General features: G+C 36.3%; 1 protein-coding gene across 50 annotated transcripts in view; it reads right to left on the bottom strand.

Moving 5' to 3' along the window:
- The window catches only part of HDAC9 (histone deacetylase 9), a 546893-nt gene that overhangs the window by 11516 nt on the left and 510842 nt on the right, over positions 1 to 24535 (bottom strand). For all 50 annotated transcript variants that reach the window (XM_070264631.1, XM_070264612.1, XM_070264643.1 and 47 more), the window contains 4 exons: positions 20073 to 20188; positions 11482 to 11604; positions 8499 to 8709; positions 7848 to 8065 (listed from right to left, as the gene is read on the bottom strand). In XM_070264631.1, coding sequence (XP_070120732.1) covers positions 7848 to 8065; positions 8499 to 8709; positions 11482 to 11604; positions 20073 to 20188 — 668 coding nt within the window. The remainder of the gene's footprint in view (positions 1 to 7847; positions 8066 to 8498; positions 8710 to 11481; positions 11605 to 20072; positions 20189 to 24535) is intronic.

Below are 24535 nucleotides of genomic sequence, written 5' to 3'. Positions count from 1 at the left end.
ATTCACATGAGCTTTGCATTATGTAGAACTATACTTGATTAGAATTATCTGTTTGCAGGTCTATGAGTCTTTCAAAGGAAATAATATGCCCTATTTATTTTCATATTCAGTATACAGCATAATAGTTGCTACTAAATCTTTATGGAACATCATCAATTATTTCACGCCAGGAAATTATTTTTTAGAAGCGAGTTTTCATTGCTGGCTGATAGAACTAAGTTGATAGCAAAAGAGTAACGGTACATTTAGGATATGGGACCATAGCCCTGGATTCAGTTCTGCCAGAAGGAATGGGAATACTCCAGACCATATGGCATTTCAGGGTCACTATAATCCCTCAGATTTCATAAGTAGTTGGAGAAAGAGCAGAAAGATACAGGGGGAAAAAACTCTAAAATCAGGAACTTATAAGCAACCAAAATCTGTAACAAAGAGACTGCTACACATTGGTGGTTTTCATGTCTACAAATCACTTAGCTATATTAAAAATTCCTTAGTAAGACTTAATTATTTCATTCTGTCAAATGAAACTATTTGTCAAGGTTGGGAAACAACCAAATTATTTAGCTTCCCTCTCCCTTTGAACTGCCTGGAATCAACATCAGTCAAACTACTCACATGGTTTAATTCCCCAGACATTTTGCTTTCCCCTATTTTCTTACCTCATAGTCATGTCCAACTATTGTTTTTCTCATTCAGTAAAAGCGTCTCTGACTAGATTAACAGCGCAGAGTGAAAAGGAAAGGTCGAGGGCCTTCCCTTGGTCTTCAAGTTATGAAAGCAGCACTGGGAACGTTTATGAATGTTACACATTAATCCACTGAAATGGTCATTTAGTTTCTTTTCCAAACACAGGATTTCATCACATCTAATAAGAAAGCAACAAGCCATTTTCTGTATATTATAAACCATCAACTTGTAATTATATAGTGAAATGTTTCTATATGAATTCTCTGTGGTGATATAAGCCGGTATTGCAGCGTAAGTGGTTTTTGAAGCCCAATACATACCTACACGGATCTATTTACATTGGGCTAATCATGTCAAAATAGCATCTATTTAAGGGTAAAGTCAAAGTTTCTTTTATAAACCTCTATAGATAGATAAATAATCTAGGAGGCTTTTTACTGTTAGAAAATTAAGTCTGCCTTTCAATGCTTGCTAAAGTTTTTGGACATACTATACATCTAATGGGCAAAATGTAATCCTAAATTGGTGATTAAAGACTCTGCATGGAAACAGGCTGTCAAATGGATAGAGAGAAATTAAACCTGACAATGGTAATGCCTACTTTCCTAAATGAAAGCCCAGTTCAAGTTTCTACTCATCCATTTTTCAAAACTTAAAACAAGGCATTTTCCAACCACCCATAGATGAGATGCCAGCATTTGCATTTCAGTTGAACTTGATGAAGTCAGTAGACTTTCAGCTTCAGGCTTGCTCAGAACTCCTGAGAGAAAATGTTTGCCCAACCTAAAAAATATGGCAATGTGACAACATGTGAGAAAGGAACAAAAACGCGGCCTGGCTGTAGCTGGCTCTGTACTGCATTCACACCGCACTGTTGGAAAGCTTATAGTCCAACAGGATACCTGAATATCCCACAATCAGGTCCATGTGAAAAAGACTTCCAGGTGAATAAATGGATGGAGGGCAATGCGTGGAAAGTTGGGAAGAAGGGTCAGGAAAGTGGATTTCTTCATCTTAGCAAATCTAAACCAATACCAAAAATAAATAAGATGACTCTCATTTTTTCTTTGTTTGCTTTGTTTTTAGTTGAAAGTTTTCTATTTTTTGGCAAAAATAAAACTAGGAAAATCTTGTCTGTTGATTCGTGATAACAACAACACTGAAGTCATAAGCACAACTTTAAGTTAAGGACAGGCTTTTGTGTCATACAACCTATTTTGGAATTCCAGCTCTGTCAACTGCTAGCCCTGTCACCTTAGTCAACTTACTTAAGCCCTTTAACATTAACTTTCTTGATTTTTAAGAAAAGTGAGTTGTTAAGTTTGAAGAGACAATATACATAAGAATGCTAGGTTAGCAAGGTGTCACAGCTCACAGTAGATCCTACATATAAAAGGGAGCTGGTATTATTTAAATGATCCTATCCCTAAGGTATCTATGGAGAAGGTGCTGGAAAGATGCACAGTGCATAAAAGAAGGGGAGGGAAAGATACACTAGGAGAAAGAGGTGCAGCAAAAAAGCAGAGATTAGTATATGGTCCTCATCTAATTATACTTAAAATTTTAATCTTCCCACAAGTAAGCCATGGATAGAATTATCTTTATTAAAATAAATTTAATATGAAATGTTTACTTGTTTGATAATATGAAGTGTGACTTAGAAAATATAAACTTTTTGGAATGCACATGTCTATATAGTTGTTGTTCTTCAAGTTCATCTCCTTGAGAAAATATACACTTTGCTCAATAGTAAACAAATAGTTCTATTTTAGAACTGCCTTCATGGATACTTTATATGGACAAAAAGAACACACACACACATATGCATGCTATGTTTGTATGTGACCACAGGCATGAAAGAGTATACTCCCCTGGGTTGCTGTGGATGGATGATCAGCGACAAGGAGTGGGTATGAATCATGAGGGGCTATGGGGAATATGTAACATTTATGTTAGAAAATAAAGTCAAGAAAAGGAATACAACAGATACCACTGAAACAAAGGGTCAAATTCTCTTCCAAAAACTAATGAAAGCTCCCCATTTGCTCTGCTCCAGCATTTGAGCATAATTATATTCATGCCTTGCTTGTCAGACATAATATCTACCTGTTTTAATAAGGGCAAGACAGGACATCTGCTTGACCTCCCTTTTACTGGTCTTGTCTTAGATATATTTTTATTATGATAAAATAGCACTCATGTCAAAATGCCTAAGTATCATAGTAATAAATATATAATAAATACTTATATCTAGAGTGAACCTTGACATATATAAGATATCATCTCATGATTTACGTGGGGTTTTTTTTAAAGTGTTGGCTGATATCCAGTCATAGGAATGCATAAGATATTTATCACAGAGCATATTAGAAAGAAAGAAAAATAGCAAGAAAGGTAAATAGACACAAAAGAAAAAATGTAAAAAGGACAAGATAACCCAGAGAGGTAATGAAACAAGTCTTAAGTCTTATTTACTCAAAGAAAATTCCTTCCCCATGTCCCCTAACCTAATACTTAATACATCGTACTATTGTTTACTTGAGTATTTCACTCTCTAGCTCCCCACACTGTAAGCTCCATGCAGACACTGAATGTTCTTTTCTTAGTGCCTAAAATAGTGTCTGGCACAAAGTAAGAATTCAATATGATTTGCTAAATGGATACATGCATAGTAGTATTTCATTCAAATAAATACTGAATGAAGAAAGAAGTTTCTTAAAATTTCTGCTCATATGGATTTGATAGAATGAATATGAAAAACATAGGTGTTAGAAAAGGTATTAAAATTCTGGTTAAAATAGAAAATATTAGGCATGAATTAATACTATTCTATTAATGCTCTAACAAAGAAATAATCCAAAGAATAAGGTTGTCATTGGGTGGGGGGCAGAGATCTATGTCAAATTATCTTACAACAAAAATGCTGAAGATACTTGGGAAAATTTCTATATCCCATTCAGATAGTGATGTCACTAGAGATTTACCCTTTTACTAATTAGGCAGTGGTCAGAATACTCCTTCAAAATAATAAAAATGTCCAAGTAACTGCCTTGTGTTTTGTTTTCATCAAAGTATTATTTTATCAGAAAATCTGTGGCAATATTTAAAACGGAAATAGGCTCAGAAGAAAATTACCAATACTTTGTTGTTTTTTGGTTTGCTCTCTTGTATTTACAGGGAAAATTTTATCTTAGAAACCATTTTTTTCTTCCAGTAAAAAAACAAAGATGGGACCAGCCTGGTGGTGCAGTGATTAACTTCGTACACTCTGTTTCAGTGGCCCAGGGTTCACCGGTTTGGATCCCGGGTGCAGACCTATGCACTGCTTATCAAGCTATGCTATGGCAGGTGTCCCACGTATAAAGTAGAGGAGCATGGGCATGGATGTTAGCTCAGGGCCAATCTTCCTCAGCAAAAAGAGGAGGATTTGTGGTGGATGTTAGCTCAGGGCTAATCTTCCTCAAAACAAAAACAAAAACAAAGATACTGGCAAAAGTAACAGTCCTCTTTTGATGCTACTTTATACTATCATGTACTAGTTTAAAACCAACCATATACTTGGTTTTCTGAAAAGGCTCACAAGTCATCATCATATGAATGTACCATATATTAGTAATATAAATTCTTTAATGCATTTCTGAATTTTTTAAGTGTCTCAAAAAACCAAAAGAACAAATATTGTAAGCCATCATTTTCTTATGGTTAAGCTTCTCAAAACAGTTTCAGCAAAAATAGAATATTCAAACTGATGAGCAGAGATAAATCATTCTGACAGGCTTTCCAGTCATCTTTCTAGCTTGCCCATTATTTACTGGTAGATATAACAATATAAATACTATATAAATCCATGCCAGGGATATTTATGCTAAGCTACTGAGCACTTGCACCATAATCAAATGAGGCTTAAAATAACTCTCACAACACACCAATTTCCCATGTAAATGTTATTAAAATATCAGGCAACAGGTAGGTAAATTATTTAGCATGATTAATAGCATTTACATTGCATAGTTATAACAAGCATGAATGCTTTCATAAATGCATTCAAATAATAGTAAGATATGAGAAAATCTTTAAAATTTAATTAGTCAATCGTATAAACTATGCTCTGAAAAGTATAGGTTTCCTTCTAATTCTTCTAAGGATTATTAGCAATTCAAATATATCATTAAAAATTTCATACCAGGAAGGCCAATCATATTTAATACGATGTAAGTTTAGAAATAAACCTACTTATTTTTTCTTTGCTCTCACTCCAATTTTTGCTTCCCTAAATTCCTCAAAGAAGAACTATTAAGGAATAAAAGGAAAAGATGTTTTTAAATATGTCCATTTGCACACCTCTGTCTTCATGTGTGCCTATACTTTCTGCTAAAGTAAGTATCCAGAGTAGGGGCCATGTTTTTATGATGCCAACTATTTGACTCCAGTTTGAATGGATTCAGTAATGGTTCATCCATGATAAAAGGAAAAAAGTGACACAAGTTAAAGTTTCTGTGGTTATTTCTCATCAGTGGGTACTCCAAATGGTTACAGTACCCATAAATATATTATTATCCAGAAACTTATCTTTTGAAATCTAATTTATGGCCCTCATTTAATATGAAATAAATCTTTTCATTACTTCCTGGGGAAGGGTGAAGAGTAGCAATCATTTCTTGATGGTTCTATTGTGAATACTTTAGAATATTTAGAGATTCAGTATTTTGTTTAATAAGATTCTTCTTTGTTCACTTAGACAATTGAGGGCAGGTGAAATATTTTCAAAATCTGGAGAATACCCAATGTGCATATGCCATCTTGATTGAACATATGGAATACATACTTGGAAAAAAGCCAACTGGAGACCTGCTTGAGTAATCTAAACACCCAAGCTGAGAGGGGTTAATATAGAAAGATCAGCTTTGAACTTTGAAGTTTTCTGGGCTTCATTCTGCCTAATTAAGACAAGATTTAATAATCAAACCACTGTACAAACATGTACCTAAAAGTAAACGTTTGTTTCTAATTTTGAGACGAATTCTTAACAGATTCCAAGGAATCAGCTCCACATGGGAGAAGGTCTCTGATAAGATTTGCTTCTCTCATTGCTAAAATGCAAATACCTGCTTTTCATCTTAGTTTCTTCCATGTGACTGAGTTTAGCATCTGCCTGTCAAAATCTCGAGTGTGATACCAAAATATAAATCCCGATATTAGCATACCATCTGAGCTTGAAGCAGTGGCAAATCTAGGTCATAAAAAATGTATTCTAACATATTCTTAAAGGTATTCATAGGAATCACTTGTAGACGATGATTTCAAAGGGATCAATTTACCCAATTTACGTATAATAGAAAATACATATGCACTAATAACTAGGAAATAGAACTTAGTAGCAGAAGGAATATCTATAATCCAATACTAATTTTATAAACAAACCTAATTCCAGACCAAAATATTAGGAGGCAAAAAGTAGGATTCTCAGTCTTTCCCTCCACATAAATTTTTTCCCTGGACACTAGACAATTTTTCAATACCCAGTAGTTTTCAGTAGTGCTGAGAGGCCACAAAACAAACCAACCAACCTAACTCTACCAAAATACAGCAAACATATGCAGAGGCACAGTTAAGGCACACGTACAAGATAGAAGCTGCTTCTTCCCTGACGAGACTCATTTTATACAAAATTTGATAAATTTGCATAAATGCTGTAGCAATAAAACAGGCATTAATCTGATGATATAAAAAGAGTCTGTAATATAGTGAAATATAGTCTGCAGTATAGTGAAAGATGGCACAAGAGGCAATTGCTACTGCCAGCCATCCGCACCCACCACCCTCCCAATCCCACTCACATACACATCATCTTTGAAAGCTGAAGAATTTCTGTTCAATAGTGTGGTCTTCAGCCTATGCTCCCTTCTTGGCTCTGCCTTATGAAGATGGAGGCCAAAGAGAAGAGAAAAATTCTAGCCCCATCTGCAAGAGGTTAGCACATGATAAAGGCCCTCTTCTCCTATTGCTATCAGAAAGATGATTAGACCTTGGCCCATGAGGTTTTGTTTTGTTTATATCAAAATACAATAAAGTATTTAAATACTAAGCCAATTTCTAGCTATCCATTTATCAGTAAATAGGACATCATTTCTCAATATAATGCCTCTTTACGATATTTACAGGTGATAAAGTAATAAAGGACAGTGGATAGAATCTTGATACTCAGGACCTTAACATTTTCTAGGAGTGAGAGGACTCTGCTTAGTAAGCCTACCATAGCAGAGAGTAGTGGCAATACTGTACAGACCAATTTTGCTTACAAATTCATTGAAAATGCTTTACTGGCCTGTTTGATATCATTATATTATAATCACTGTTTCTTTGTGGTTGCCTCAGCAGGAGAGCTCCAAAGGATGTGGTATGATAGAGGCATGCGCTGTCCATTTCAGCCAGAATAGGACTGCCAGAAAGAAACTACCACAAGTTTCTGAGAAACTGCTTCAAACGCCGTTTGGAACAAAACGAGGCATGCTAAAAAATCAGTATAACATGGATACACACAAGTTGCCAACCTTATTGGCTCTAATCTTGTGATTCAACTCTACCTCAAGCCTTTACTGCAATACCAAAAAGTGGGGCTTTGCACACTTGTGCCTGTGTGTGCTTATGTATTAAAATAGGTACTCAATGATAAAGATCTTGTTGATCTATAATCCCAATTTTGCTACAAACATCTAGAGCATATAATGATGGTGAAAACACTGATTTTGTGATGGTGTCCTTGAGCCCTGAAAGCAGGGCTAGGATGACAATCTCTTTTTTTTTTTTAAGGAATATTAACTCTGAGCTAACATCCACTGCCAATCCTCTTTTTGCTGAGGAAGATTGGCCATGAGCTAACATCTCTGCCCATCTTCCTCTACTTTTTGTATGTGGGATGCCTGCTACAGCATGGCTTGATAAGTGGTGCTAGGTCTTTGCACAGGATCCGAACTGGTGAACCCTGGGCCGCTGAAGCAGAGCGCACGAATTTAACCAGTACACCACCGGGCTGGACATGACAATCTCCTTTTGACTGAAGGATACCAACATTCTCCTCTGGTATGCCCACAACAGTGAAGAGAACCCCAATTTCTACACCAGTGGTTATGACAGTTTGACTTTGCTTGGCAGCTTACTTTGTTCATGTGGATCTGCTGCTGGTATTGCTTCTGCTTCTCCAAGAACTGCTGGTGTTGCTGCTGAATGACCAGCTGAGCCAAAGTGCTCTGAGGCAAAGGTGCAGACTGGGTTCGATTCAGGGGTCTGTGACGGGGTAATTTGTGGGTACCTCTAATGCCAGGTGAAATTCTCTCTTTTGTTGCCAAGGGAGACTGAGGATGCAAAGGAACTCCACCTAAAAAAAAGAAAAAAAACCCATATATAATGTATACGCACACACAATTTCGCTTAAGAAAAGATAAGAAGCTACAGAAAATATGGGATAAATTTTATTAAAAGTAGTGATGCTACTGGGCAAAGATCAGGAGAAGGCTAGGTTGGGTGGGGTGAAGGCAGAAGTGCCAAAACATTGGACGGGTATGAGTCTGACCCATGACTCACCAGTAGTCCACTCTGGTAATGTATGAAGGCTAATGAGGTGAGGTTTTTTTCATGTATCTAGAGGAATAAATAAGGATAAGAGCCTTTCCCACAGTACCTGGTCTCAGGAAGGCCTTTATATTATCACTAAATCTTTACCAAGGTCTTGAGTTAAAGAGACATTACAATGGATCGCTGATAAAATAAAAGCCCTAAAATGACCTGCAAATGGCGCCATTATTAATTACCAGCCACAAGAAGCTTTTGCTGTCGCATTTGTTCTTTCAATAATAAATGCTGCAGGAGAGCTTGGTGGCTGCTGTTGGGCTTTCCCTCCAAAGTGACATGGGGATGGCTTGAAGATGCCTGGATGCTGCCCCCATACTGCCCAGGCAGAGGAACGCCTTGCCTGAGTGTCTGGGTCTCACACTTCTGTTTTTCTTTGAGTGAATTTGAAGCCTGTGTCAAGAAATAATAAAGATGTTAATCTTCTTTCATCCATGTGGGTCATTAGGTCTGTACATCATTAGATTAGATTTTTATTCCATAATCTCCCCCCCCCCCACACACATACACACAAAAACCATCTTACCCAATGGCTGAGTAGGGAAAATGGATAAAAGCCTGTCTTTTGAACTAAGTGAATTAACAAAGGAGAAATAAAAATAGAGTTGAAGCACTGGAGACAATTTAGTATTGGGTATCATTGCACTGAACTTCATGAGTTTTTTTAACATTAAAATGATGCTAATTTCAGGCTTAATAACTGGGAAGTTTATTTCTAAAATGCTTTAATACACTGCATAAGTAAAAGGTATATTGAAAAAGTAAAATTTATTCAAATTGCTAAACTAATGACTATATCATAGGGATTTAAGAAGCTGGAGATAAAATAGTCTGTAATTTTGGACTTTCAAGCAGAAGGAACAATTTACTCTTTCTCTACATGTCCACTAACCTGAGCTGTTCACAGGGCTGTAGGTTTCCAATATTTAATTTTTAAAATAAAATTCTGCAGATAACTCAGTGAAAGGTTGTATAAAATACGCAGGAATTTGATTTAAGAATGTATTTTATATTAATTCATAACAGATCCCCAAATCTCTAAATATTGAAAATGACACTCCAGATACTTTTGTTTAATAAAATAAACTACAAGTGAAATTAGATATCAAATAAAAATGCTATTAAGAGCTGAAATGTATGATAATATAGTAATGAGGCAATAATAATTATATCATCAATAGTAATAATGAATTATCCTATTCAAAGAGTTTAATGAATGGTGGTCATTTTGTATTACAAAAGCAGAAGTCTAATACCTCAAAATTATGTGGCATGTTTCTTTTCAAAACTCATGTTTCATCTTTCAAAATTGCTGTGCACCAGGGAAGCAAAGCAATTTTCAGTGATGGAGAAATGGAAGGACAAAGAGGCAAATGGTTTGTCTTAGTCACACAGCAAGTCAATGCAATGTTTAATCTAGAAGTGATTCCTTCTCTTGGCCTCTTTTCCTTAAAATTTCCCACTACTCAGTGGGGAAATAGAATATTAGAGATCCCTTTGCCAAAGCAATGCTAAGCTTGAAAGATTAATTGTGATGGCCTCATCCACACCAAAATGGAAGCAAAGAAAAATGAAACTTCAATCCAAACCACATTGGTTTATTCATCCACTGGTACCAAATTGTATTACCATTGAAACTTTAAATGGTCTGGCATTAGTACTTGGTCCTTTGGGAAAAAATTCTCCCCAACCACATTAAAAGTGGTGTATGTTTGTGCTAGCTGGTAGGAGTGACTTAAGAACATGCACAAAAGAGTGGAAATAAAATTCCTATTCGTGTGTCATAAGAAGTTTTTGTGTTAGTATTGGCTTAATCATCAGAAGAGATAAGAAAAATAGGAATAGAAGAAAAATAATTTTTAATAAGTGAAGATCTGAAAATGCCATCCATGAATATTTGTTAGTTTCATTCCTAATTCCTTTTTTCTTTTCACTAGAACCAGTTGGTTACAAATGTTTCAGGTGAAATTTCAAGGGCATAGCTGAATTTGGTATTTTTAAGGTTTTCTTCAGTCCCCGGATATAAAACATCGCAATTTTGCTTTCTCTTCACTGGTACAAGATTACCGTATAACATACGATCAGATCCCACCCTAGGAAAAATACCAAATATAATAAGATACCTCTTAGGTTGATTTTATAATATGTATTAAACACAATCATAAAATTTATCATTTAAAAATTTCACTATAGGTGTACTTGTGCATAAATCAGCATACCATATACACGTCTAATATTCTGAAAATAAATTAGTCTCCAAATGATCAACTCTTTATAATTTTCTGATGTGGGCATAGTGTAAAAGATGTCAGTTTGACAAACTAGACTCAGTGGGAGACCTGCTGCTAAAGATGGGGAAAATTGGTGCCAAGGATTAGAACAAAGTTCTCTTTAAACCTAATGTATCACATGATCTGTGCACAAGTACTCAATCTACTAACCTTTCACAGATGAATTATTCTAGGCAAAGCTCACAAACCTTTCACAATGACTAAAAGGAACATGTATAAAATAATTATTGCTATCTTCTGCTAGTAGGACAGTTACTTCCAAAAGATCCTATTTCAGGTGTCAGGACTTTTAAAGTAATTGATTCACTTTGAATCTCCTAGGAAGAGTTTAATTTTGTTCTTAGAGATGTTTTCCAGATAGGTATTCTTCAGCACCACAAAGTCAGTAACTTCCCCATAAAGTCATTCACGAAGTCAATTCTGTAAACGTAGGCTGCTGTGTTTTATGAGCTACACCTCTCAGTACTGGCCTGAGTTGAGTTCCACGTCTGCCACCTACTGCCTCTGTGATCTTGGGCTTTTAAACATTCCAAGTCTCAGCTTCCTCTTCTGCAAAAACGTGGCCTCTAATCTCTGTTCTGTGGGATTGCTGTGTGGAGTGACTAAAATAATATATCTGGAGAGTGCTTTCTTTTTTAAAAGCTATGAAGTATTATACAAATGTTAGCTATTACTTTTATATATTATTATATGAACCTGTATAGTTCTTTAATTTGAAATTAAACTGAACATCTTTGAACAACTCAGCAAATGGTGAAGGAGAAGCAGAGTCTACCAAGTTTCCCTGAAGTCTAAATATACAAGAAATGACAGAGAGATGCCCTGTGAAAATGTCACTCTGGCTGGTTTATGCTGTTGCTGTGTAATGACTCACATTGAGCTGGGTTGGCACTGCTGGAAGTCCCAAGGTAATGTTGGGCAAAGAGGGAGAGGTATAAAGACTTAGCAGGTTCATGGAATCTTCGTGAATTAGAATGCGTTGCTGTGAAACCATTTTCTGAAAAAAAAAAAAAAGTGGAGTTTCAAAATATTACAACATCACAAATTTTACTGTAAATGTTCACATTTCAGAATAGGTTTTATATTATCATAATTAGTCAAAATACTTAAGTATTTATTTTATGATTTCTGTATCCAAAGGTTATATGTAAAAATTAAATTAAAACTTTCTTCATCAGACATAATTATAAAATCTGAAGAAAAGGCTTCTATGTTCATTTTGCAAAACTGATTTTTAAAATTCTATCCTTATGGAATATAATCAATGTGTTTGTCATCAACTGGTAAAGTACAACGATTAAATTGAATAATTCTTATAAGAGTATATGTGCTTTTTTGTATTACTGAGTGATGACTATCTATATAATGCTACTCTAATGACTATCTTCATATGGGTTAAACATCATTCTACTGATGGGAAAACTCACACAAGAAAATCTTAGATTAAATATCTCCATATAGGACTTCTATAATAATTAATCGTATCTTTTTTTAATATAAAATTTATGAATAGATAACTCTGTGTGGTGTTTTATAGATTGTTCATATTCAGAAACTAAAGTAAATGTTAAAATATTATGAGTTCCCTGTACCACAATAGCCTTCATTTACATTGAAATACCTTGAACGTGTTGGCATCATAGTCCTTTTTACAACAAATACCTTTTTTTAATCCAATACTAAGAGTCATGTTTTCTCACATGTGGCCTAATATGGTTGCTTGAATTACATTTTCTGTTTAACTCTTGCTTCCCTCCCAGAACTCTTATACAATAAGAGTTACAAAGGTCTTATTAGACTAAGGAACTCTGGCCTGATATGGTCCCCAAGGGAACAACATCCCTGAAAAAGAATACTCCATGTAACAGTATGACACAGTGACTGCTTTCTTCCCAAACAAAAAGCATATGGGACTCCAATAATAGACCACCTCCAAGAGGGATATTGCACACACGGGCTTTGACTAAAGTAAATATAATAACTTGTCAAGCATGTTTGGGGGAGCCGTAGATTTTCCCCTGGACAAACCTGGGATATCAATTAACTGGGGAAAATATCATGTGCTAATACAATGCAACCTCAGAATGTCACTGAAGAGTGATGCGCCACCAAAACACAGGATGTTATTCCAAAACATCACCTCAATCATACGTTTGTTTGGAGATGAGTCATAGCCTTAACATAGTAAGAGCAGAAGGTTAAATGTGCATTTTTCTCATTGCAACTTGGAATTCCAAACTAACTCAGATTTTGTTTTTTCTCAAAAGAACAAAAATATTTGTGCATGAAAATCAAGAGGTATACTGAAACTTTTAACCTTACATGGACTTTTACAAAATTAAAATTTAGGTTGAAAGTATATTCGTGTAAGCAAAATACTAGCTTGTCTTTTTAGTTTGACCAAATATGCAGCTGTCGCTGATCGCTCCTAAAATAAAACTGCAATCTCACACATTGTAATGATAAACTCTTTTCCAACAATCTTCAGGCTAGAGTGTTTTAGACAACTTTAAGTATACATATATACCTGAACAAGAGCAAAAAGAATGTATGAGGAAGTAAAAATATTTTAACTAGCTTATTGGCAGCAAGTAGTAATTAATAAAAGGATATTTCATTCACTCATTCATAGATGAGAAATAAACGTGGAAAAATATGTGCTTTAAATCATGTATAATGTTCATTCAAGGTTGTATCTGCTTCTCACAGCACTGAGACTTGGCATGCACTGTGGGAATGACACCAACAGATACCACAGACCTCACCAAGGAGGTTACCTTTGTTTCCCAGACAGAACTTCTACAATATCCTCCTATCTCATCACAGGAAGCAAATCTACACTAGCAAGAGAAAAAGGTTTCTTCTCAGATATAATCACAACAGCAGCACACTGGCTGCTCACATGGGCTTTGACTAAAGTGAAGAACTTGGGGAATATTCTTGCTATGGGATTTCAGATCCCTGTAGTTTCATATCAAAATTGACTGGCTCCATTTCCTACGACAGTGTGTTGATTTTCAGCACCTACCAGATGCCAAGCCCAGTCCCAGGGATGTTTTGGACATTAACCTGTTCTTCCTATGCACTCTCCAGCTAAGATTATGCTTGTTATGGATGAAGAAGCTGAGTGATTTCTCCAAGTCTGGTTCCCAGTGGGATCAGCAATAAAACTTTTAAACTGATCAATGCTATATGATTTATTATCAGGTACTGTTGCAGAAGCTACACACCACTCTGCAGCCATGACTGAAGGATAAGGAAACCATGAAAAAGTATGAAGAAGGGGGAAGCTTTAGAGATGAAGAGCAAGCAAAATCAGGCCCTGAGGCTTACAGAAAGAATAAAAGTGTGCAACTGGGAGACAGCTGACCTGGGCATGAGAAGAAAGTGAAAGCCCTGCTGATTTTATAGATGTGAGGATCTTCTCATCATGCAGACGATTCCTGAAGAAGCAAGGAAAGTGTGAAGTGCCCTAAGCCCACTAAATACAGTTGGTTCTTCCCACAGAGACTAACTGGTATAGTATCATATCGTATCGTAGAACTTCAGGGATTGGGACGTTACTTAGTTTATTTCCTTCAATTACTGATAGGGAAACAGGCACAGCATTTATGCATACTTCTAATGGCTAGAATTGCAAATGATTTAACAGACCTGAAAAAATCTTTTCCTCAAATTATCATCCTTAAACATAACTTTTTTCAGTTTGGCTTTTTGATAGAAGCACTCTATCTGTTCCAGGTTAATGTTTCTTAAGAAGAACCTGGAGCTGTAGTCTACAGGGCTAACAGAGTACAGATACACTTGAAAGCCAGGCGAACAGGTGGTATGAGGTACCATTTCACAGAGACAATGAAGGATCCTGACCAGCATTGTTGCAAGGCTAGAAGGTTACCCCACCTTAACATTGTGGTGAGCTCACAAGTATTTTCAGCCAAAGCCAGGATTTTTCCAGGAAGCAGTTTTGAAACTGATCCAGCACTGAAATCAGTGCTGTGCTAAGATGCCAACATTTCACATCTTAGAACATAGGGAAGATGGTTTTAATCTAAAAGATTTTCAGAAGCAGAAACTATTGCTATAGTTAGAGAAAATGGAAATATTAAATGTATAAATGGGCATCACTTAACATTCACAGGATAATTAATGAATAACAATTAAGTTAGATTAGCAGTGTGATACTGGGTGGTAGGCGTATAGAGATGTCCTATACCACACAAGTTCACATGCTAATCAGGTACACAGAAAAGTAGAGAACTAACCCTAACGACCTGTAATAATTACTAAAATTAGAGCAGGGGTGAAACAATGGCACAGAGCAAAGTGTCAATTTTAAACCAGGCTTGAATGGGTCACTAGCATTTTACCAGAAAGAGTATAATATTGGGAAGAGGGATATGATTAAGCTAGGTGTTGGGGCAGGAGAGGCCTACTCACATTTTAATAATGACCTTCAAAATTTAATTACTTTTCTTACCATGAGGCCAGTTGGAAGCCTATCTTACAGATAATATTTGCAATTCAGATGAATAAAATACACATAAACTGAAAATTATGTGTCTCAAAAGAGCTATTTAGCCATTGGAATCAAGAAGCTCCAAGTTCCAAACAGAAGATTCAAAATCTCTTACAAAATGGACAGTGGCAAAAATTAGAAAAATGGACAATGTCAAATGTTACAGGGATTTAGAAAGGTAAAAACCATCACACATTCTGGTGGGACTGTAGACTGGTACAGCGATTCTGCCGAACAATTCAACACTATAAACCAGATAATTACATTACACATTACGACTCAGCAATTCTTCTGCTAGGAATTATATCTTCAAGAAATTCTCTCATTAAGCTGTAGGGTGACGTCATGGGTATATACTGAAGCATTTTTTGCTGGTGGGAGACAACTGGAGGCCACTCGGGTATCCAACTGAAGAACCCATGCAAACAAAAATACAGGAGAGAAAGAGTGCCTATGGGGGGCAAGGAAAACGGAAGCAGGGGTAGGAGATACAGAGGCAGGAAGGAAGAAAGAAAGGAAACCTTTCTCACTCTTAAGAAGACAAAGAAATCAACAGATGACCATTGACAGAATACTGGTTGTATAAATAATCACCTACTTCTTAAGAAGCTCATAAAGTGGATGTAGAATTTTCAATTTACTAAATGTTCAAAATTACCTACAATATGCATGAGCAAAAGAAAAAGAATATAAGTATCTACAGAGTTTTGGTGAGAAGCAGTCTGGACTGGTGAAAAGAAGTATGGCGTAGCTCCTTACACGTGAGGACTGCCTCTCACTGGCTTAAGAGTCTGGGCAGCTGCTTACCTTCTCTGGACTCCAGGCCCCTCAGCCTAAGACTGAAGCACCTCTGACTAGCTCTATCAGGTAACATCTGTGTCTACTAAAATGTCCTCCAGGAAGATATGCATGTAAACCTCAATCTGCTTTGGCTTTAAAAGGTCCCACATCCCCAAATCTAGACTATCTAAAAAAAAGAGAGCCATATAAAAAACAAAACAAACAAAAAACTCTTAATCATTTAATGTTTGCCTGTGGCGTTCATAGTATTTTTCAAGATAGTACTTCTACTCTTTTTTCAGACAGTTAATAGAAAATTAAAGTCTCCACATAATGAAGAAAATTTTTTAGATAGTAAAAATCTCTAAGTTTTCATTTTTACTAGACATCAAAGAATGTATTACTATAAAATGGTTGGGAGACAGAAAAAAAATCATTTGACAGGGCTTCCTTTGCATTTAAAAGGCACTGATGTTTTGTTAAAGGTCTTGCTTTACAATATTGACTAATGCTATTCCTAGTAAAAGATCCTTTTGTCATAGCAACCTCCTTTCCCTGAGGGAGGGAAAGCGTTTCATTTGCTGCCATCTAAAACCATAGCTCTACGCCCACTTGGATGGGAGCATAACATTTACAGCAAATGTCACAACAACTATTATGAAACAATAGGCAGATGAGTCATGTGAGATTGGGGCAAAACAAGCGACATTTGGAGTACTTAACCTTATTATTAGAATCCTTTTTTAAAATCATTTGTATCTGCTGGAAAAAATTATTTAAAAAGTAGCGCTGCAGAGCCAGCCACTAATGTTCAACTAGAAATAAACCAGCTGCTTGGCTACTGCTAAAACAGCTATCAAATAAATCTACCAAATCTAAAATAATGGGGTTGATATCCATGGAAACATATTTGAACCCACAGGCCCACAGTATTAACAACAAAGTAACTAGATAGGTAGAGACATCTCCGACTGGAGTTGGAAATAGAAACTCCTGAGGTTTCAGCTCCCCAACCAAGTTTACAAATGAGTAAAGCAAGTAGCTCCAAGAATCCGAGTTCGGTACTGAGCATATGTAAGAAATGGAAGAAATGGAACAGAAGTGGTCAGAGCAGATGGCGACTCACTCTCATGAGAGCTGCTGGCATGAAGACAAACATGCTAATGAGTTTTCCCTACTAGGAGTCAGTATAGATAACAACAACAAATGAACTTGTTTCACACTTCACAATTTACTACCCACCTTCCAAACACTGATTCCTCACAACACAGCTGCTGGGGTAGGTATTACTACCCTTCACTAGATGAGGAATATGAAGTTCAGGGCAAGTTTAGCAACTTAACCAATGAGGAGGAAGCAGCTGGTTTTGGAGCTGGGTTCCTGCAGAGCCTTTCTGATTGAAGACCTGCCTGAACATGCTGTGCTGTTTCTTGAGACTGGACTTATGAGTAAATTCTCCTCCTACTTCTGACTTAAGCTTTATCTAAATTATGCAGACATGAGAATTACAAGATAGAAAATTTTCTTTTCCTCTAAGCCTCAGGATCTTTAGATACAGCCTTACTTTCCTATTTCCTAAGCAGCAAAAGGGAGTAGAATGCCATTTATTTCCATGGGCTCTAAACTAGGTGACATGTTTTTCCACTTGCAGGTCATAGAATAAAGAGTTCATTCAAAGGGACACTGTTATACTATTTTTAAATGAAAACTCACCTGTCCTGCTTAAGCAAAGATGGTAGAATAAGCTGTTTTGTAAATGGTGAAGTATGAAACTAACTTTGTTTTTTAAAGTGTAGTTAATGATGTAAATTTTTTATACCCCAAAAATACTTCTGTTGACACAAAATTAAATGATATTATTAACCTTAGAAGACATCTGTAAAAATCATACCATATTCTAAATAATTGTTAATCAAGAATTGCCTGAAAACATTTTCTCTTTTCTCTAGTTTAGGTGGAGGCATTTAGTGTCACAAAGCTAGGATATTAATTTGCTGACAGTTCCAGTCTGGATTCTGCCGTCTCCTCTCTTCTCCAGTATGAATTATGCTACAGACCTCTGTGAACGCAATGCAGCAGAAAACCACATGTTAGCCATCAGGGTTGCATTTTTTGTTCTGGGCCACAGAGAGGCTACCCATCAGTGCATAAAGGTCTGCCCACCTGGCCTTTTGGATCATAGTTCACGCACACAATTAATTCATTATGAGGTAAGTCACTGCTTGCTTTTGAACTAGTCTTTCCAGCTTTGGAGGTGAATGTCCTGTCACTGACCTGGAGAAATACTTCTACTCTTTCAAACTCCATTAAATCACATTTCCTTCTGTTTTCTTTTTCTTTTTTTTTCTTCTTTAAATCGTGAGGGTGGAAGGAAAGTTTTGTCATGACAGAATATGTTCAACAATTAACTGAAAAGCCAGGGCATCTAAACAGATACTTATGACAATAAAGGTTCCAGAGATATAAAACAGATTCAAACAATATAAGCAAATTCCTTTCATTTACATTCACCACTGTATATATTTTGAAATCTAAAGTTAGGGTCACACAATCTGCGATATTCATTTTAAATTAACAGGTCATAAAAGGCTTGAAATAAAGAGAAAAATCTCACCTTTTCCATTCATTTCCAATCTCATGAATATATATTTCTTGATTGTTCCTTTACATTGTACTAAGTATTGTATGCATATATACGTATTTATAATGAAGGAGTATATGTATCTTCCTCGTTAGTAACAAACCATGTCCTCCTCCATTCCTGAGAGGTAACCATCATGGTAAATTTTGTGTTCATCACTCCTTTGCCTTTTAAAAATATACTTTTACTACATATGTTTTCCCAATCAAAATATTATACTGCTGTTTCTGAACCTAATAAAATACCATCATGTTGTAAGTGGTCTTTTGCACCATTTTGCACTAACAATGCATTCCTAAGAAGCATATCTGCTGTTAAGCGTAGTTCAGAGTGTCATTTTCATTTTCCAAGGGTAGCAAATTCATCCAGAGCCTATTTAGAAACCAGATCCTTTAGTGTTTCTGCTATTAGTGTAATGTGATTACTGAGAATCACATTCTTCAAACTGAGAGGAAATGGAAATCTAAAGTCTTTTAGAAATATTTGTGACCAAGTTGTTCTTTTCCTGGAAATTGATTAAAAGGTTGCAGAAAATTGACCACTACTGAGATATAACTGCACTAACAGAAATACAATACCTATAACCAATGGTCCAAGAATCCCACTTACATCCATGGCCACAAATATATGTGAAGTATTTATTCCATCTCATATCATGTTTTTGAAAGGATAATGAAAAAGAGAAAGAGGGGCAATAGGATGGTAAGAAACTAGAAATAGATGAAGGACCTGGAGATAATGTAGAGTCCTGAACTGTTATTCCTCAAATAGCTGAAAGACAATCATAAGCAAGAGGGCATCCATCTATTCTGCTCATTTTCGTTTGAAAAATTGGGGGAAATTTTTGAAATCTAGAATGAAGGTGTATTCCTCTAGAGAGGATTTATATTTGCTTTTTCCAACACCTAGGAGCACTACAAATCTAGGGCACTTTAAACCAAAGGTTTATGGGGTTGTGTAAATTTGGGCTGCAACTCCATGTAAGGACAACTTCTCAGGGAGAGATCTGCCCCTGCTCTGGTCTGCGTGCAGACACCTCTGGAGGTGGGCGTGAGGGGCTCACCAATGTAGCGTAGATCCCATAGGCCAATGTAGATCTTTGGGATCACAGCTTAGCTTTTGGAGGGTCTCCTATTAGATTCTCAGGTCATTGGATAAAATCTGCCTTGCTAGGCTGTTCTTCTGAGAGGTTTGTATGAAGTTGTTTTTATGTACTGATGGGTCTACTCCCATCAGAATAACCAAGAACCAAGCAGAAGGACTACTGACTTGCATGACTGCTGGGCAATGCATACTCAGCATCACTAAGAGTGACTTTTTTTTTGAGGATTACATTTCAATATTTTCAACTGTGATTGTCATACAGACTTTGTAAATAAGATCAAGTTTACTCAATCCCACACATTATACCTCTAAGAAAACTAACTGAGAACTGGTGGCTTTAAAATTCAATTCAGAAATATCACTTTGTTTTAGGGGGCCAATCAGGAATCTACTTTTTAAAAGAACCAAAATAATAGAGTCTTACCTCAGCATGAGGAGTAGGCGGCAAAACCGAAGTCTCATTTTCAGTAACATTTCCAGTTGGCCCATTATTTGGTGAACTAGGACCAGAACCTGGAGAACTGCTACTAACTGAGGATTCTGAAAAACATTGTGAAGTACAAATATATTCGTGGGAAACGTACAAAGATGAACTTCAGTTATACTCTAAGTAATACATAGCAATGAACATTGTTTTTTTCCCCTACGTGAATAACAAGCACCATTTCACTAAACAAAAAGAACTGTGAAAACTTCTGGAACATTCCTGAATTTTCATACCACTTTTCTCCCTTTGTTTTCACTGTGAAATATATAACACAGTAGTCAATAGCTTCTAGAGAAGTAAAGACATCCAGTTAGAATTATAGACACTTATGATGAGGAAAAAAATAAAGAAGGTAATCTTCTCTTACTTGCTTTTGTGCTACCTTAAAAATAACAGTAACAGAGGGCTTGGCCCTGTGGCCGAGTGGTTAAAGTTCCATGAGCTTCAATTTGGCAGCCTGGGTTTGCGGGTTCGGATCCTGGGCACAGACCTACTCCACTTATCAGGCCGTGCTGGGGAGCATCCCACATATAAAACGGAGGAAGACTGGCACAGACATTAGCTCAGGGCTAATCTTCCTCAAGCAAAATAAGAGGAAGATTGGCAATGGATGCTAGCTCAGGGCAAATCTTCCTCATCAAAACAAAACAGCAATAGAGATGATGGACTTGCACAGTTCAGAAAAACATGCCATCAGTATGTGAGGCCTGGGGCCATTCCTGTTTATGTGGAAAAATTGCTAATATGCTGTGTTATAAACAGCTCTTAATTTACAAAGGCTATATGCCCTTTTATAGCACAATTAGTCAAAGTTGTATGAAGAAAATACAAGAGAATGTAAAATCTAAACATTACATTGATGGCCTTGTACAACATCATCTAACCTTAACTCTACTCAATTTATTCTCCAGAAGATGAGAAATTGCCTAAATTTAATATGTTAAATTTCAAACACCAATATAACAAGAAGCTCATTTTAGCAAAAGTTAGATAACAACAATATAGATTATTTATTTAACCCATCTCTTTCATCTTCAGATATTAAATCACACACATTTCAACTTGTGAAGGAATTATTGCACTTATTAAAATATCTAATTAACAGAAATATAAACTTCCAATTCCTAGAAAAATAACTAAGAGAGGTCACCTTCTCAAGCCTTGGCAAATGATTTATTGAGCTCTAAACAATTTTATATCACCTTCTACAGTCCATTCATTTCAAGATTTCACTAGATGGCTCATCCCTATATCTTTCCTCATACTTCTCAGAGACTGACGACTTTCAATATGATTTCCACCAGTGATTTTTCTTTCTGCCTCATGGTTTTCTTATCCATACTCTCCTTTCCCATTTCAAAGGTAAAGCATTTCTCTTCCGCGCCCCTCTCCAATGTTAGCACATTCACTCTTATTCATGATCCCATCCCCCTTTTAGGATTTTACTCCATCAATTAATTTGAATCTTCAGGGCTTCTGTTTCCACTGGAATTGTCCCTCTAGTCTGAAAGCATGCTAATAATTTGTGAGAAGTACTCATTCCTCCAAGACCTGACAATCTGGCTAACTCACTATCAACTGCAAATGTTCTCTGCAACACCCCCAAATTTGAAGGCTTTTCACAAAACAATCCTCCTCCTCCCTTTTACAGTAACATTCTCCACCTCCATGTTTGTCTTTCTCTCTCTCTGATGTTTTCCCTTTTGACCAATTCCTGAATGTAGACATTCACCTAAGTTTGTGGCCTTATCTCTTTTCTCTTTCCCTTGTCAAAATCTGTCTATATTGTGGTACCAACTATCATTTTTAGGCAGAATAATCCCATGAAAGTTATATTTCTTGCTTTTACCTCTCATAGATTCCAGCTTGAGTCCAGTGGAATGCTGGACATTTTTAATCTCCCTTTCCATGTGTATCAAATTCACTGTATTTCAAGATTCAGTGTGCACTCCTTATCTGTTTATCACCGCCCTTGGTGTCATTCTCATTCCCTTCCTTACCCCAAATCTAATCAATTACTGGGTCATTTCATTTTGTTCTTTACATCATCTCTCATCTACTTCTGACTAACATCATTTCAGTTTTGGCCCTCAGACCTCATTATTCTCTCATGGAGTATAGCAAAATTCTCCTAATATTTCTGAACTGCTACAGTAGTCTCTTAGAACTTCCCTCTCAATAGTTGCCAGGTGGATCACAGAGAGCCAACTGTCACCATGCTCCTCTGCTCCAAAATGGAGCCTAACATTATTTCCGACTGTTGCCCTTTCTGTATTCTGCACTCAGCTAAATTTAAGTCACCTACTCTCCGTAAGCGCTACTTTCCCATTTGATACTTTCTATCTTCCTTTTCCTCCACCTACCTCACTGCAGGTCCAATCTGACCTCTAAGCTCAAAGCCTGGCTCAGGTACCATCTGTCCCCTAGTGAACGGGAACTCCCAATTTGCAGGCAATATCTGCTTGCACTCCCTTGCAACACCTACAACTTTCAACCTTCTGTTATAAATATTTCTCTACTCAGAACTGCAGGGCCAACAGAAAGAAAGTGAGGTTGGTGACAGAATTTTGATCCCGACACCTACTTAATGTGATCAAGTCAGTGATATCATAAAATTCTTAAACACATCTTGCTCACTGCCTTTCTGTCTATATATCTTGCTTATATTTTGATTAATCAGCTGTATATCTTTGCCTCTTTCTTGTGTACTTTCCTTTTAATGAAGAGAATAACATGGCTTTGGTGGGGAGAGATGCAGAAAACTCTTGAATTTGAAAAAGAGGAAGATGGCAAGTGGTTCCGTATCAACTACTGGGAGGAGAGAGGTGGCATGGGTTTGAGAAAAGCATATACTTGACCTATGAATTGGGGATGAGAGATATAGAGGTGCGAGAAGAACAGTAATAGTAATTTAACTGCTACTGATGCTATGATGGTCTCTGACTAGATAGCAAAAATAATTAGTATTAAGATCCAAACAGAGCTCATCCAAATTACATGAAAGCTGGCAGAGAAAGAGCAAGGAGTACAGGTGAAGAAGCTGTGTGTCGGGTAGTTTAGATCCTCCAAAGACATTTATAATAAGTGCAACATACCAGTTAAAAATATCTACCAAAACATCCACAAGTCCCAGCTCACTGACTAGAAATGTGTCTCTAATTAATGCACAAGTCTCTCTTTGAATATATTTCCTCAGATGAAAAGGGGAGTCATTATCTCACAAAGTTAGGAAGAGAAAAATATAGTTCAAAAGTAAAGAAATGAGTAAAACTCTAGCAAATCATAACCCTTATAAATGAGAATTAATCGTTACTTAGATAGGTATTGAGATAAATTCCACTGTAATTTGGTAAGAAAAAATTCCTATTAATAGGAAAATAGAAAAGAACATTGGGATAAATATGACCTTAGATTATAAGATTCTAAAGTAAAACAAACAAACAAAAGCAATGTATTGGTTTTCTATTTTCTTCAAATTTTTCTGTTATGAGGGAGCCTACTCTCTCCAATTAGAAAAATCACCTATATCTATTTGCATTACACAATTGATATGTTCATTATTCTCTACATTCATTAGAACAGATCCACTTCCCAAATCCCCATCTCTACCAAGAACCACTATTATGAAAACTTAATTAAAATTTTTACTTACTTAAATACAAATATGTTTTTTGAAAAAAAGTCTGTACTCTGAATTTAGAACTCAATTGGTGTACGTATTTGATATTGGAAAATAAATATAAACTCTAATGAAATAATTTTAATTAATTTAATATTTCTTATTCCGCAAGGCAAAATGGTTGCAGATTACCACTTCTTTATTGATGCAACCAAAGGAAATGACCAGATACAATGCACAGCTCTAAGTAGGTACTCAATAAACAGTAGTCAGTATTATTATTTTTTGCTAGCCTTTTTGCTTCTTGTATCCCTAGGTCTTCTCTAATTTCAGACCAGGTACAACTGGGACTAAGGAGCTTTGTAAGACATCAGGTTGAATTTCCTAACCTGTTCACCCCACCACTAACCACGCAGCTAAAAAAATAAGAAGTCTTCCATTTGAGACTAGTGAAAATGACAGTCTCTTTCCCTTCATAAAAGGCAATATATCCCCCTCCTGCCATAAGTCCCAGTTCACTAGTAAACACATAAAGTCATTTATGAGTTCTGTAACTTTGTTGAAAAGTCAAGATTTTGCTGTTCCACATAGTTTAATTTTCCCAGATGAATTTTCTACATTCATGTCTGAGTATGGGGGAAGTGTTCTTCTTGGACCTCCCTCTGCTCATTTCTGATCAAATTTCATTAAAAGTTATAGTCTCCTGGTTGGCATTCCCAAAATGGACTGCCTGTTTCTGAAAAAATGAAGGTGAGCTTTGGCGCTCCCTAGTTATGCCTAG

Source organism: Equus caballus, chromosome 4 (assembly GCF_041296265.1).
Source record: "Equus caballus isolate H_3958 breed thoroughbred chromosome 4, TB-T2T, whole genome shotgun sequence".
Lineage (NCBI taxonomy): Eukaryota > Metazoa > Chordata > Mammalia > Perissodactyla > Equidae > Equus > Equus caballus.
The sequence above is the reverse complement of the archived record's forward strand: the minus strand, read 5'-3'. Positions and strand labels throughout refer to the sequence as shown.